General features: G+C 44.5%; 1 protein-coding gene across 6 annotated transcripts in view; it reads left to right on the plus strand.

Moving 5' to 3' along the window:
* LOC112243230 (casein kinase I) overlaps positions 1–16,422 on the plus strand; it is a 37,908-nt gene extending 21,486 nt beyond the window's left edge. For 3 of the 6 annotated variants that reach the window (XM_042310541.1, XM_024411151.2, XM_024411089.2), the window contains 10 exons: positions 595–664; positions 7,774–7,922; positions 8,171–8,405; positions 10,360–10,445; positions 13,110–13,194; positions 13,313–13,461; positions 13,732–13,812; positions 14,794–14,901; positions 15,759–15,865; positions 16,169–16,421. In XM_042310541.1, coding sequence (XP_042166475.1) covers positions 595–664; positions 7,774–7,922; positions 8,171–8,405; positions 10,360–10,445; positions 13,110–13,194; positions 13,313–13,461; positions 13,732–13,812; positions 14,794–14,901; positions 15,759–15,865; positions 16,169–16,223 — 1,125 coding nt within the window. In that variant the 3' untranslated portion in view covers positions 16,224–16,421. Of the gene's footprint in view, positions 1–594; positions 665–7,773; positions 7,923–8,170; positions 8,406–10,359; positions 10,446–13,109; positions 13,195–13,312; positions 13,462–13,731; positions 13,813–14,793; positions 14,902–15,758; positions 15,866–16,168 lie in introns of all 6 variants that reach the window. The other 3 variants (XM_024411214.2, XM_024411337.2, XM_024411275.2) reach the window with 3 other exon arrangements.
* The last annotated feature ends 212 nt before the right edge of the window (positions 16,423–16,634 follow it).

Raw genomic sequence — 16,634 nt, forward strand, 5'->3', positions numbered from 1 at the left:
CAAAAACATACATTGTAATACATTTGATGTCTCCCAGCCCTATAGTTATTCCTGTAATGGGATGAGCAGCTGATTGAAGCGTGGCCCTCTGTATCTCTGGCCGTGTGTTCTGCAGTCACAAACCAGCTTAACCTGCTATTATGGCAGGGTAGAGAACAAGACCGGGAGTATGGGTGTGGTTTAGCTGACAGTACAGAACGCTCTCCATCCAATCATGGGAAATGGCTAAATCCCAGACTTCAAACGTGCATTTCAAGATCTTGCTAGCTAAGTTTAGTTAACATGATGCTCTGGCTTGTGTCATAGAGGAGGAAGGATGCTGTGTTAAGCCGATGATTGAGTTTTAGGTTCTTAGCTCTATACAGTGTTTAAGTCTTAGGTATCTTATGAATGTTATAGTAAACATAAATGCATCGCCAAGCTGCGTCTTGGAATTTCCCAGAAGTTCCTATACTCTTTACGTACATTATATAATTATTTTTCAACCTTTTGCCATCATACAGTCTTTATTGCTGTAATGATCCACCTATAGAATGTTTAATTGCCATTTTAATTGTTTTTTTTAAATTGGTTTCTCTTTTTCTTCTTTTTCAGGAACCAATAAAGTCCCGTGCGCCACAGCTTCATTTGGAATATAGATTTTATAAACAGTTGGGAAGTTCAGGTAAGCACATAAAACTGTTGTTGCTGATACTTTATCTATTACTGTTTTAATAACACTGCGTTAGCTAGTAGAATCAGCTGGATGGATGGAGCTCTTCTCTGTAGCTAGAAGATGTGATGGCTCTGCCCCCTCTGTGTCGTTGGTTGATCCCTAGCAGGCGCAGGCCCAACATGGCTGTGTGCTCACTCTGTGCTGTGGCCCATGGGGCTGTGCTGTGCCTCCAGCCCTTTGATGTGGCCACTTGGCTTCAGAGGCGAGAGGTGGGACAGTAAGATCAGATGGTGGGGAGGGACAAGGACTTGGAACAACCCACAGTACAGCTCGGCCAGCCTTCGTTTTTCATCCTCTCACTAGAACCTTGCAGCTTCATTTTTCATCGATAATCTCTGACATTGGACTGCTGTTTTTTTTTTTTTAGCCAAAGGTGATACTTTTCATCATTAGTTAGTCACTTTTTATGAGCATCTGATCTGTCAAGAAAGTGAATATTTACGGTACGTAAATAGATTGTATTGTATTTGAGCGCAGTTAGGGGTAAGCTGAATGTTTGTATTCTAATTAGGCCTAATTAGGCCTACCCTAGGCCTAACTGAGGACACTAGTCGTTGATCCTTTTAGCCTTTTTAAAGGAAAAGGATGAACAGCTTGGGCAAAGCCTGACTGCACCCATTTGTTCACTGGAGTGGAAGGCAGAACACACACACAAACACACGCTTGTGTTATAGAGAGTGCATGTCACTGTGCCCAGTGATCTTCTCTGTCACAAGTGTCTCTCTCTTTTTCTCTTGTAGTGAGCTGATCACCTGCCAGCTGTCTGTCTGTGCCTGTGCCAGGGCAGCAGCTCCACTGTGTTAATAGGAAGTCGGAGTGCAGGGCATTAGGGGTGTCCTAGGCTAGTCTATTTATAGATGGCCGTCTCCGTGCAGTAAGGCCATTATTAGAGTATTTCTGCTTCGATGTCTGGTCTCAGCACTGTCTCCGGCCTGCCTGGAGAAGAAAGCCCAGGGAAACTCTCCCATGATGCAAAGGGAATGGTCTGGCCTATCTCTCTCTGTCAGCTCTCCTTCGTGTGATCTGTCTGACTGGACCAGAAGTTGTATTTCCAATCCCAGGCAGCACTACAGCACACTAGTATTTAGCTGCCGTACGCCTATTTGGGAACAGAGTCACTCAAAGTTGCTTGTTGATCCTGGTCCGTTCATTGGATAGTGAGTCTTTATCCCCACCCCTTGGGCCGAACGATTGGACGAGTTCAGGCAGCAGCCCCTCTGGCGTTTGCACTGGTGCGTTAAACACATCCTGACTTCCACTCCCCTCTCCTCCCCCGGCCACTGTGGCAGAGGGACCACCAGAGGCCTGCTACAATCTCATAGGCTGAGCTATAGATGGAACCACAGATTATGGTGCTTCAGCTTCCCCCACATTATAGAATAGAGGGAAGTGTTCCTCCAACTGGTGGCTACATTCATTCAAAAATGCACGTGAGGAATTACGAAAGTCTTCTTCAAGCCACTTGCTTCTGCTGAGCCTTCTGTAAACCCTATGGTACAGATGGATACAGGCATGTAGTTGTTTTTACAGTATGAATGTGGCAACATAAGGGTCAAGTCCTGGTCTTTGCAATGTCAGCTCTACATGGTGCTTAAAGCTGAAGAGCTTATCTAGTGTTAATTCTCTCTTGCCCTGGAAAGAACCCAAACACGAGAACAACATGTTCAGTTACACACACTAGCTGGTCTAACCTGGCCACGCCCCAACTCCACCATTCATCGCTGAGCATGGGGCGTCGGAAGTGAGACATCATCCACTTTTTATGTCGCTATCAATAATTGAACTGGATGACTGGTTGACTGAGCTCACAGTCCGGATACGCCTGGATGGCCTTCTCTTTTGAAAGCAGTGTACGAGACCCGTCTCCTTATGTGATGATTAACATTTCACTGATATGAGTACGTGTGAATATTTAGTGAACCATCAAGGCTCTGCTTAAAAGCATTGTGAGACTGTCGGTCAGATGGCTGCCTGCGTGTGTGTCCTTCTGCCATGCCTACTGCACTGGTATCTTGGGAGTGATAAATCAGTGCCATTTTGAGTGTGAGGTTACAGTGATGTTCTGTGGTCCACCCTGTTCATCCAGTCCAGAGCAGTCTGGGTATTTGATGTACTGCCTGCCTGGTGATAGATAACATGATCTAACACTGAGTCACACAGGCTCTCTGCAGGAGAGGCAGGCTGGCCGGACGATCACGTTTCAGCCTGGCTACATCTCCACAGCATCGCCCACTCGGCCTAATGGAATCAGCGCCTCCTCTTCTCTCCCCGATGCACTCAGCATTCTAAATGTTTAATAGAGACTGCCTCCCTGTCGGGCTTGGCCTAAACTTTGACATTTCATTGTAGGGCAGCGTTTACTAATTCTCCTCGGAAACCCAATGGGTGCACGTTTAGGTTTTTTGCCTTAACACTACATAGTTGATTCAAATTATCAAAGTTTGATGATTAGTTGATTATTTAAATTAGCTGTGTAGTGCTAGTGCAAAAACCAAAACGTGCACCCCCTGGGATCCCAAGGACCGAGTTTGGGAAGCCCTGTTGTAGGGTGACGTTGTCTGCCACAGTGCTCAGACTGAGAGGGGCCCCTGTCTGAGACAATACACTGGTTTGTTCACGGCACGTTTCACTCGTGTTTGGAGAGAGTGGGTTATGAGCAGTGCACAGAATGGCACTGGGAGGCAGCAGAATAGACTTTGATGCTTTGTGGTGTTACAACAGACAGGAGAGCAGACAATTACAGTGGGGCAAAAAAGTATTTAGTCAGCCACCAATTGTGCAAGTTTTCCCACTTAAAAAGATGAGAGAGGCCTGTAATTTTCCTCATAGGTACACTTCAACTATGACAGACAAAATGAGAAGAAAAAAAAATATCCAGAAATCACATTGTAGGATTTTTAATGAATTTATTTGCAAAATTATGGTGGAAAATAAGTATTTGGTCAATAACAAAAGTTTATCTCAATACTTTGTTATATACCCTTTGTTGGCAATGACAGAGGTCAAACGTTTTCAGAGGTCAAAAGTCCTCACAAGGTTTTCACACACTGTTGCTGGTATTTTGGCTCATTCCTCCATGCAGATCTCCCCTAGAGCAGTGATGTTTTGGGGCTGTTGCTGGGCAACACGGACTTTCAACTCCCTCCAAAGATTTTCTATGGGGTTGAGATCTGGAGACTGGCTAGACCACTCCAGGATCTTGAAATGCTTCTTACGAAGCCACTCCTTCTTTGCCCTGGCGGTGTGTTTGGGATCATTGTCATGCTGAAAGACCCAGCCACGTTTCATCTTCAATGCCCTTGCTGATGGAAGGAGGTTTTCACTCAAAATCTCACGATACATGGCCCCATTCATTCTTTCCTTTACACGGATCAGTCGTCCTGGTCCCTTTGCAGAAAAACTGCCCCAAAGCATGATGTTTCCACCCCCATGCTTCACAGTAGGTATGGTGTTCTTTGGATGCAACTCAGCATTCTTTGTCCTCCAAACACGACGAGTTGAGTTTTTACCAAAAAGTTCATCTGTTTCATCTGACCATATGACATTCTCCCAATCTTCTTCTGGATCATCCAAATGCTCTCTAGCAAACTTCAGACGGGCCTGGACATGTACTGGCTTAAGCAGGGGGACAAGTCTGGCACTGCAGGATTTGAATCCCTGGCGGCATAGTGTGTTACTGATGGTAGCCTTTGTTACTTTGGTCCCAGCTCTCTGCAGGTCATTCACTAGGTCCCCCCGTGTGGTTCTGGGATTTTTGCTCACCGTTCTTGTGATAATTTTGACCCCACGGGGTGAGATCTTGCGTGGAGCCCCAGATCGAGGGAGATAGTGGTCTTGTATGTCTTCCATTTCCTAATAATTGCTCCCACAGTTGATTTCTTCAAACCAAGCTGCTTACCTATTGCAGATTCAGTCTTCCCAGCCTGGTGCAGGTCTACAATTTTGTTTCTGGTGTCCTTTGACAGCTCTTTGGTCTTGGCCATAGTGGAGTTTGGAGTGTGACTGTTTGAGGTTGTGGACAGGTGTCTTTTATACTGATAAAAAGTTCAAACAGGTGCCATTAATACAGGTAACGAGTGGAGGACAGAGGAACCTCTTAAAGAAGAAGTTACAGGTCTGTGAGCCAGAAATCTTGCTTGTTTGTAGGTGACCAAATACTTATTTTTCCACCATAATTAGATTTTTTTTCTCATTTTGTGTGTCATAGTTGAAGTGTACCTATGATGAAAATTACAGGCCTCTCTCATCTTTTTAAGTGGGAGAACTTGCACAATTGGTGGCTGACTAAATACTTTTTTGCCCCACTGTATATCTGTCATGAATCACAAAGAATGGCTTCTAGAAAACCACTCGTTCCTTGCATAAGTGCTTTTATAACAGCTATGATTGGCCTGGGTTATTTTTACACTGGAATAACACATCCACATGATTAGGTCTAGCTTTTGTCAAGAATAAAATCATTCTCTTTTTGAATGGTTTCTCTGAAATGGTCATTTTGTTCTAGGCCTATTCCATGTCAGGTAAATCTTTTCCTCAGCAGTTGTCCTTGCTGTGTTTACATCTCTCTAGTTGGGAGACAGGTTGTTATAGAAAGGGCACTTTCCTGTTGGTTAGTGTATTGGCAGGGCTGAATGCCCTCACTCCAGATGTGGGCGGGCTTTGATGAGTCAGCTTACTGGTTGATCGCTTGTCGCTTCCGCCTTATCCATCATCGCCATTATTGCCAGGCAAATTCTGCTGTCTAAAGAGGCCCAGGACAGGTGTGTGGCTGTGTGAGATCTGCATTGCTTCTCTGTGGGAGTGACGTGAGGGGTGATCAGGTAAATTCTGCTCTAGTCACTCCCCGTCCCCCCCACACTAACACACCGCAAAGGCCAGCCTGCAGTACTACTAAAGCTGCCATACCGCTCCTCTCTCTGGCGGGATCGGGGGCCGCCTCCCGGGAAAGAAGCATGCAGTCACTTTGGCACAACTGCCGGCCAAGGAATGGAATGAAGGTCCCTGGCGTCGGGTACTGGTCTGGACTGGTGAGGCATAACCTGGAACTGTATGTGACCTTGGAGGCTGGACCAGAAGGCCATGGGGGTCATAAATGGCCATTACCCTTTGTTCTATACCGCATAGGGAACAGAGTCACTGTTCAACTAGAAGTCTCCTCTTCAGAAGGGCATTTTACTGTGATGATAAACTCCTAAATTCCTCCCAGGTCACACATGAGACCACATGACAGGGTGTGTTGTCAAAAAAAAATTTGCCGGCACAATGCATCATCAACATTGACAAGTTTGTTTTGTTTAGCCATCTTGTTGTTCTAATCGAAACTGCCTCCTGGGCTGTCATGGTTGCCATAGCGCCCGTGTTGACTTCCCACACACACGTAGGCTGCTCTACAGTATACAGTGCATTCGGAAAGTATTCAGACCCCTTCCCTTTTTCCACATTTTGTTACGCTACAGCCTTATTCACACACAATACCCCATAAGGACAAAGCAAAAACAGGTTTTTAGACATTTTTGCAAATGTATATAACCCCCTCCTGAAATTGAGCTTGGGTGCATCTTGTTTCCATTGATCATCCTTGAGATGTTTCTACTACATGGAGTCCACCTGTGGTAAATTCAATTGATTGGACATTATTTGGAAAGGCACACACCCACGCCTGTCTATATAAGGTCCCACAGTTGACAGTTCATGTCAGAGCAAAAACCAAGCCATGAGTTCTAAGGAATTGACTGTAGATCTCTGAGACAGGATTGTGTCAAAACATTTCTGCAGCATTGAAGGTCCCCAAGAACACAGTGGCCTCCATCATTCTTAAATGGAAGAAGTTTGGAACCAGCAAGACTCTTCCTAGAGCTGGTCGCCTGGCCAAACTGAGTAATTGGGGGAGAAGGGCCACCAATAACCCGATGGTCTCTCTGACAGAGCTCCGGAGTTCCTCTGTGGAGATGGGAGAACCTTCCAGAAAGACAACCATCTCTGCAGCACTCCACCAATCAGGCCTTTATGGTAGAGTGGCCAGATGGAAGCCACTCCCCAGTAAAAGGCACATGACAGCCCACTTGGAGTTTGCCAAAGGGCACCTAAAGGACTCTCAGACCATGAGAAACAAGATTCTCTGGTCTGATGAAACCAAGATGTGACACTTGGCATTCAGGCCAAAAAGTTCAGTCTCAATTAAACCTGGCACCATCCCTACGGTGAAGCATGGTGGGGATGATTTTCAGCGGCAGGAACTGGGAGACTCGTCAGGATCGAGGGAAAGATGAATGGAGTAAAGTACAGAGAGTTCCTTGATGAAAACCTGCTCCAGAGCGCTCAGGACCTCAGACTGGTGTGAAGGTTCACCTTCCAACACCTCAACAACCCTAAGCACACAGCCAAGACAACGCAGGAGTGGCTTCGGGACATGTCTTTGAATGTCCTTGAATGGCGCAGCCAGAGCCCGGACTTGAACCCGATCAAACATCTCCATCCAACCTGACAGATCTTGAGAGGATCTGCAAGGACCAATGGGAGAAACTCCCCAAATACAGGTGTGTCAAGCTTGTAGCGTCATACCCAAGAAGACTCAAGGATGTAATCGCTTCCAAAGGTGCTGTAAAGGGTCTGATTTACTTATGTAAATGTGATATTTCAGTTTTTTTTTATACATTTGCAAAAATGTCTAGAAACCAGTATTTGCTTTGTCATTATGGGGTAACGAAAAAAGAACATTTAATCCATTTTAGAATAAGGCTGTAACATAATGTGGAAGAAGTCAAGGGGTCTGAATACTTTCCGAATGCACTGTATCAACATGCCTCTAGGCTCATTCATGTCAGCAAATCAAAGCCCCAATGCCTTCCTTTAACTATGACCTTTCATGCCATCCTCTGCCTCAAACTTCTTTAGCTGGGGCTTAATGCTTTTGAAATATCTGTGGCTCGTATGATACTAAAACAGATGGTTAGTAATGAAAGCCTTTTTTAAAACCTTTAGGATGCTAGCATGCTCCCTGTAGGTTGTGTGGTCCCATTCATATATAACATGTGTCCTTGCCTGTCTCTTTGTTGCAGAGGGTATTCCTCAGGTGTACTACTTTGGGCCATGTGGGAAGTACAATGCCATGGTGCTGGAGCTGCTGGGGCCCAGCCTGGAAGACCTGTTTGATCTCTGTGACCGCACCTTCTCCCTCAAGACCGTCCTCATGATAGCCATACAGCTGGTAAGAATGTAATAGTTGTTTACTTGAGTGTCCTACTGGTGCCCAACCCAGAGCTTATAAGACTACTTTCAGTGAATATTCACAGTATGTCAGCCACATAATTAGATAGTGAATGATGGGGTCACTACAATGTCAGACATCTTTATTCCTATCGCTGTGGCTCTCCAGAAGTTTACAGCATTTGGAAAAGTGTCTTGAAAGAGTTTGAGATCCTGTCTTGTCTAAATGCTCTGTGTTCTGCCTCCCAGATAACGCGGATGGAATTTGTCCACACAAAAAGCTTGATATACAGAGACGTCAAGCCAGAGAACTTTTTGGTGGGGCGGCCGGGCAGCAAGAGGCAGCACACAATCCACATTATCGACTTCGGGCTGGCCAAAGAATACATCGATCCTGAGACCAAAAAACACATCCCGTACCGGGAGCACAAGAGCCTTACGGGAACGGCGCGCTACATGAGCATCAACACACACCTGGGGAAAGGTGAGAAATTATAATGATCACACCTGCTGCTGTGTTATTAGAAATAAGCTGTTTTTTAAACCCTAAAGATATACCTTTTCTTTCCTAATCCTGTAAATTCGTCCTGGGCTGTTGATTATCAAGTTCTCCGTTATGTTCAGGAAGGGCCACATCCTAACTTGAGAACTGTACGCATATCTGTACAACATTACTTCCATGTGGATCTTGCATTCATTGATTGGATTTGAGATTTTCACATTAGGACTTAAGCCTAACGGTATCATACACTGTTCAAAAAAATAAAGGGAACACTAAAATAACACATCCTAGATCTGAATGAATGAAATATTTTTATTAAATACTTTTTTCTTTACATAGTTGAATGTGCTAACAACAAAATCACACAAAAATGATCAATGGAAATCAAATTTATCAACCCATGGAGGTCTGGATTTGGAGTCACTCAAAATTAAAGTGGAAAACCACACTACAGGCTGATCCAACTTTGATGTAATGTCCTTAAAACAAGTCAAAATGAGGCTCAGTAGTGTGTGTGTGGCCTCCACTTGCCTGTATGACCTCCCTACAATGCCTGGGCATGCTCCTGATGAGGTGGCGGATGGTCTCCTGAGGGATCTCCTTCCAGACCTGGACTAAAGCATCCGCCAACTCCTGGACACTCTGTGGTGCAACCGTTGGTGGGCCAACCGTTGGTGGATGGAGCGAGACATGATGTCCCAGATGTGCTCAATTGGATTCAGGTCTGGGGAACGGGCGGGCCAGTCCATAGCATCAATGCCTTCCTCTTGCAGGAACTGCTGACACACTCCAGCCACATGAGGTCTAGCATTGTCTTGCATTAGGAGGAACCCAGGGCCAACCGCACCAGCATATGGTCTCACAAGGGGTCTGATGATCTCATCTCGGTACCTAATGGCAGTCAGGCTACCTCTGGCGAGCACATGGAGGGCTGTGCGGCCCCCCAAAGAAATGCCACCCCACACCATGACTGACCCACCGCCAAACCGGTCATGATGGAGGCTGTTGCAGGCAGCAGAACGTTCTCCACGGCGTCTCCAGACTCTGTCACGTCTGTCACATGTGCTCAGTGTGAACCTGCTTTCATCTGTGAAGAGCACAGGGCGCCAGTGGCGAATTTGCCAATCTTGGTGTTCTCTGGCAAATGCCAAACGTCCTGCACGGTGTTGGGCTGTAAGCACAACCCCCACCTGTGGACGTCGGGCCCTCATACCACCCTCATGGAGTCCGTTTCTGACCGTTTGAGCAGACACATGCACATTTGTGGCCTGCTGGAGGTCATTTTGCAGGGCTCTGGCAGTGCTCTTCCTGCTCCTCCTTGCACAAAGGCGGAGGTAGCGGTCCTGCTGCTGGGCTGTTGCCCTCCTACGGCCTCCTCCACGTCTCCTGATGTACTGGCCTGTCTCCTGGTAGCGCCTCCATGCTCTGGACACTACGCCGACAGACACAGCAAATCTTCTTGCCACAGCTCGCATTGATGTGCCATCCTGGATGAGCTGCACTACCTGAGCCACTTGTGTGGGTTGTAGACTCCGTCTCATGCTACCACTAGAGTGAAAGCACCGCCAGCATTCAAAAGTGACCAAAACATCAGCCAGGAAGCATAGGAACTGAGAAGTGGTCTGTAGTCACCACCTGTAGAACCACTCCTTTATTGGGGGTGTCTTTCTAATTGCCTATAATTTCCACCTGTTGTCTATTCCATTTGCACAACAGCATGTGAAATGTATTGTCAATCGGTGTTGCTTCCTAAGTGGACAGTTTGATTTCACAGAAGTGTGATTGACTTGGAGTTACATTGTGTTGTTTAAGTGTTCCCTTTGTTTTTTTGAGCAGTGTAATAGTTGACAGGGTGGATAATTGAGAGATTATAGTTTTTTTTGTGTGTGTGCTGTTTCTGCATGTGTCGTTAATGAACTCTTCTTCTCTCCTCCAGAGCAAAGCAGGCGGGATGACCTGGAGGCTCTGGGTCACATGTTCATGTACTTCCTGCGAGGCAGTCTTCCCTGGCAAGGCCTGAAGGTATACAGTTTCATGATATCTACATGACTTCAGGCACATTCACCCTGCTGCTAAATAACCGATGTCATTGAAAACAGATGTTCCTCTATTTCTGTAAATCTACAAAATATAGAAACATATTATTTTCACATGTTGATGCTGAGGTGGTGCTTGAGATGGGTATGAAGTTGAATTTTTTTTTAAATTTCCCTTTTAAGGAAGAGGAAAACATGCTTAGGAAAAATGCCATGTCAATAGTGCTTTCGTAACCATACACTGAAAGGATTTTCACTTCCTGAGATTTAAATGTCATCCTATTATAACATAAGTCACTTCCACATTTTCCCCTGTGAGGTCCTCTCCACCCAGGCTAGTGTCAGGAAGAGGTCCTGCATGGCAGTATATACAGTGCCTTCAGAAACCTTTTCTTTTTACAGATTTGGTTGTGTTACAAAGTGGCATCAAAATGGATTTAATTGTCCTTTTCTGTCAACGATCTACACAAAATACTCTGTAGTGGAAGAAAAATTTGAACATTTGTAAAACATTTATGAAAAATAAAGCACTAATATATCTTTATTAGATAGGTATTCAACCCCCTGAGTCAATACATGTTAGAATCACCTTTTGGCAGCGATTACAGCTGTGAATCTTTCTGGGTAAGTCTCTTTTAGAGTTTTCCCACACATGGATTGTACAATATTTGCACATGCTTCTTTTTAGAATTCTTCGAGCTCTGTTAAGTTAGTTGTTGCTCGACAGCCATTTTCAAGTCTTGCCATAGATTTTCAAGACGATTTTAAGTAAAAAATGTAACTAGGCCACTCGAACATTAAATGTCGTCTTGGTAAGCAACTCCAGTGTATTTTTGGCCTTGTGTTTTAGGTTATTGTCCTGCTGAAAGTTGAATTTGTCTCCCAGTGTCTGTTGGAAAGCAGATTAAGCCGGGTTTTCCTCTAATATTTTGTGTGTGGTTAGCTCTATTTTGTTTATTTTTATCATAAACTCCCTAGTTCTTGCCGATGACAACCATACCTATAACATGATGCAGCCACCACAATGCTTAAAAATATGAAGTGGTACTCAGTGATGTGTTGGATTTGACCCAAATATAATGCTTTGTATTCAGGACATAAAGTTAATTTCTTAGCCAAGTGGTTTGCTGTTTTACTTTAGTGCTTTATTGCAAACGGATGGCATGTTTTGGAATATTTTATTCTGTACAGACATCTTTCTTTTGACTCTGTCAATTAGGTTAGTTTTGTGGAGTAACTATAATGTTGTTGATCCATCCTCAGTTTTCTCCTATCACAGCCATCAAACACTGTAACTATTTTAAAGTCACCATTGGCCTCATAGTGAAATCCCAGAGCGGATTCCTTCCTCTCTTGATACACCATCTAAAGTGTAATTAATAACTTCACCATGCTCAAAGGGATCTTCAAGTTTCTTTTTTTTGCCCCTATACCAATAAGTGCTCTTCTTTGCGAGGCATTGGAAAACCTCCCTGGTCTTTGTGGTTGAATCTGTTTTAAATTCACTGCTCGACTGAGGGCCCTTACAGATAATTGTAGGTGTGGGGTACAGAAATGAGGTAGATGTTCAAAAATCATGTTAAACACTATTATGACACACAGATTGAGTCTATGCAAAGTATTATGTGACGTGTGAAGCACATTTTTACTCCTGAACTTTACTTTAGGCCATAACAAAGGGGTTGAATACTTATTGATTTAAATGTTTAATTAATTCGTAAAAAATGTCTAAAAAGATAATTCCATTTTGATATCCAGTGATAAAGAAAATCTCAATTTAATCCATTTTAAATCCAGGCTGTAACACAACAAAATGTGTAAAAAGTCAAGGGGTGTGTACAGCTTCATATCCAACGCTCCTTATAGGACACATCACTGCACTCTATACTCCCCTGTAAACTGGTCATCTCTGTATACTTGACGCAAGACCCACTGGTTGATGCTTATTTATAAAACCCTCTTAGGCCTCACTCCCACCTATCTGAGATACCTACTGCAACCCTCTGTTAAAGGACCCCAAAGCGCACACATCTCTGGGTCGCTCCTCTTTTCGGTTCACTGCAGCTAGCGACTGGAACGAGCTGCAAAAAACACTCAAACTGGACAGTTTTATCTCCGTCTCTTCATTCAAAGACTCAATCATGGACACTCTTACTGACAGTTGTGGCTGCTCCGTGTAATATATTGTTGTCTCTACCTCCTTGCCCTTTGTGATGTCTGTGTCTAACAATGTTTGTGCTGCTTCCATGTTATGTTGCTACCGTGTTGCCATGTGTTGCCATGTGTTGCTGCCATGCAGGTAGTGTTGTGGTGTCTCTCTTGTCATGATGTGTTTTGTCCTACATTTTTTATTTTAATCCCAGCCCCCGTCCCCGCAGGAGGCCTATTTCCTCTTGGTAGGCAGTTATTCTGAATAAGAATGTGTACTTAAGAGAGGATATGCATGTGGAGGCAAACTAAGACACCTTAAGTATTCTACATGTGAACATTATGCCCATTCAGTCATGCTGCCTCCAGCTGTGTATTGCCCCAAATTTGGCTGTTATATTGTGCATTCTGCAAAGCTGTAGTTTTTCAACTCTACTGTGCTTTGTGGTAATTAAAGCTAAACACATGGGAGGATAATTGTTGCACTGTCTGTTGATTCCAGGCGGACACGTTGAAGGAGAGGTATCAGAAGATTGGAGATACCAAGCGAGCTACCCCAATTGAAGTGCTTTGTGAAAGCTTCCCGGGTCAGTACTGCCATTTTGGTTCGATTGGTTTTATTTGGAATCTTCAGAACTCTTTAGGCCTAGATCTTGTTCAGTTTATGCAAATGAAATGATTGTGTGCCTTTGTCCTTTGCTGCAGAAGAGATGGCCACATATCTGCGTTACGTGAGGAGGCTGGACTTCTTTGAGAAACCTGATTATGACTACTTACGGAAACTCTTCACGGAGCTGTTTGACAGGAACGGCTACGTCTTTGATTATGAATACGACTGGGTCGGCAAGCCACTTGTGAGTCTCCATCACTTGCTTTTTCTTCCTATTCAACATTTTGAGTGGAGCACTTGACCCCTTTATCTGCACACTTTCATTAGTGTTTTTCTGTAAATAATCACAAAAGGATCCAAATTGACATTTCCTGTGACTTCTCAGTGATTCAAGGGCCTTTCTTTTTTATTATATAATATATGAGTATCTTCAGCTTGTGGTGAGTTTAAAGTATTCTCAGCCACGATTTTGATGTCCTAGGTAAAATGCTGTAATTTTGTCCCCCCACCATAGCCTACACCGGTAGGCCCCATCCCCAGTGACACGCCCGCTCAGCCCAGCAGAGACAAAGCACAGCAGCAGACCAAAAACCAGGTGAGCTCGCCGCCCGCCACACCCACCCACCTCGTCAGTCGAGTTCCCCGTGTCTGAGGCAGCCGCCGAGCCTCCTATCTTAATCTCCGCTTCCTCAACAATATGGCCTCTTTTTTTTTTTTTTTTTTTTTACAATGTCACCTTTGTCCAATCCAACCTCTTCAATTTACTCTTTACTCTGTTGTGGCGATTGAGCAAGAAAGATGGGGAACTGATTAACTTATTATAATTGTCATTAAATGGTGTAGCAACATCTTTGAAAGTTGGAACTGTTTTAGCATTGGACGCTTGTGTCTTCAGCCTGCCTCCCGAAGAACTAGTTATTTCATGCATGAGTTGAAAATGCATTGCTCACATCAGCAATGACAAAGCAGTTTGCTTAGTGTGTGGCAAAATTGCTTTCTTTTCCTTGTTCTATCAGCATGCTATTTCAGCCTTGGTCCTACCACACTGTCACCAACATGACACATTGTTTACATTTTTGCCAATTCACGATGATTAATTGAACTTTATTAGTCATCTCTTCCTCTAAGGTTTTCTGACTGCTGTGGACTTCTGGTCTTTATTTATGGCTCTCCAGAACATATCATCATTTATGAGCATAAACATGCAACACGTTGCATAGCACAAACAGTTAGATTTTTGTTGTTGTTGCAGAAACCAGGAATAGAATCAGAACAAATATTAGCTAATTCAGTCAGATCAATAGAAAAAATAATGTTGGAATAGAAGTCAAGATGCTTAGTTTTTTTCCAATCAAGGCTGTTTTTACTCTTGCATCAGTCAGTTGGCTCTGCTTTATGTTTTGCTCTATTTTCCTTCTGTTAACATAGTTTTAACAAGCCTGCCTTCTGTATTTATTTCCATTTGTTTCTTTGTTTTTGTTCATTCACTTCCCCATCCCACTCTCCCACCACCACCACAACCACATTACCTCCCACCTCTTGACTCCCGCCCCCCATACACCCTGCCCCCTGTCAGTTGCCTGAGGCCAAAGGAGATGAGGCTCAGCGTCAGCTGTCTCCAATGACCAATACGGAGACACTGGGGTCACATCTTGTGGCCGAAAGGCTGGGGGGCTCTGTCCAGGTACTGCTTGCTGTGCATGGTGCTGCATGGCTGTGTCTGTCCACTCCAGATTTCTCTGTCTGTGTCGCTGTCTGTCTGTGTCGCTGTCTGTCTGTGTCGCTGTCTTTCTGTCTGTCTGTGTCGCTGTCTGTGTCGCTGTCTTTCTGTCTGTGTGTCTTGTGTCGCAGTATTTCTGTCTGTCTGTGTTTCTGTCTGTCTGTGTCGCTGTCTTTCTGTCTCCTTCTCTGTCTGCCTGCTCTGCTTCACTCATCCAGGCTGATAACAGGGGAGGGAAGCACAGTCGGGAACCCTGCGGCCGTTGAAGCCATTATCAGGACAGGAACCCCCCTCCCCTCTCCCTGGAAAAGGGTGTGATATAGGATCTGATTGAGCATGCACTGTCTCAGAATGGACTCGACCTTTAAAGGGATGAAGGGGCAACAGCATCTCAGGAGATGCCTGTTAGCTACACCCTTCACATGAAAACATGACAATTCGGAAGTGGATATTTCACATCTAGAGTCCTTTATGGCGCAATTATGACTCTCTTAATGTGATGTACAGTCTGCCGTCTCAGATGATTACGTTTTGAAGATTATTTTTTAGAGCAAATGTGCCATCTAGGGTTTTGGAAGGGAATTGCATCCTTTGAAATAATGACCTCTTTTTTTACCAACTAATAGATCCATTTTAAGTTTAAATGTCACGTGCACAAGTACAGAGAAATGCCTTTCTTGACAGCTCTTTTACAATGTAATGTCGTCAAAGGTAAGAGTCATAAGCTAATGTTCAATCTCTCACTTCATATGAAGGATAAATGACAGATAATTAGTCATGCACAGACATCCTGTCTGAATTCCTTGTCTTCACCTGTACAGGTGATGAGCTCGACGAATGGAGAGCTGAACACTGACGACCCGACGGCGGGACACTCCAATGCTCCCTTCACTGCTCCCACTGAGGTGGAGGTGGCTGATGATACAAAGTAAGACAGCTGTCTGCCCCTGGCGTTGACTGCAGTGGTTCACCATGCTCTGCTCGGTCTCACTACCTCTGGCAGTCGTTGCCAGAAACACACAGTCAAATGATATCTGAACCCAGTCTTTCAAAATACTGTTGCACTGTTGCAACAAAACATTTAACAGGTTCCACATGTTTAAGGCCTCTAATGTTCAGTTTAGCCTCTTTTTTTTCTTCTTTTTTTTTTCTTTCTTTAAAACATTGCATTTTTTGATATGCAACATTCATTTCCTTTTGAAACTAAATGAGTGTGTGTCCTTGCCTGCAGGTGCTGCTGTTTCTTCAAAATGAGAAAGAGGAAAACTCTCCAGCGGCACAAGTGAAGAGAAGACCTCGGCGGGAACTTGAAACATTCTGCTCACTTTCAAGTTTTAAATGGAAGCAACCACACCGATCACCCATCCTATCTCCCTTTCCCAATCTCTCTCTCTCCCTTTCCCAATCTCTCTCTCTCTCTCCCTTTCCCAATCTCTCTCTCTCTCTCTCTCTCTCCCTTTCCCAATCTCTCTCTCTCTCTCTCTCCCTTTCCCAATCTCTCTCTCTCTCTCTCTCCCTTTCCCAATCTCTCTCTCTCTCTCTCTCTCCCTTTCCCAATCTCTCTCTCTCTCTCCCTTTCCCAATCTCTCTCTCTCTCTCTTTCCCTCTCTCTCTCTCTCCCTTTCCCAATCTCTCTCTCTCTCTCTCTCCCTTTCCCAATCTCTCTCTCTCTCCCTTTCCCAATCTCTCTCTCTCTC

This window comes from Oncorhynchus tshawytscha, linkage group LG01 (assembly GCF_018296145.1).
Source record: "Oncorhynchus tshawytscha isolate Ot180627B linkage group LG01, Otsh_v2.0, whole genome shotgun sequence".
Lineage (NCBI taxonomy): Eukaryota > Metazoa > Chordata > Actinopteri > Salmoniformes > Salmonidae > Oncorhynchus > Oncorhynchus tshawytscha.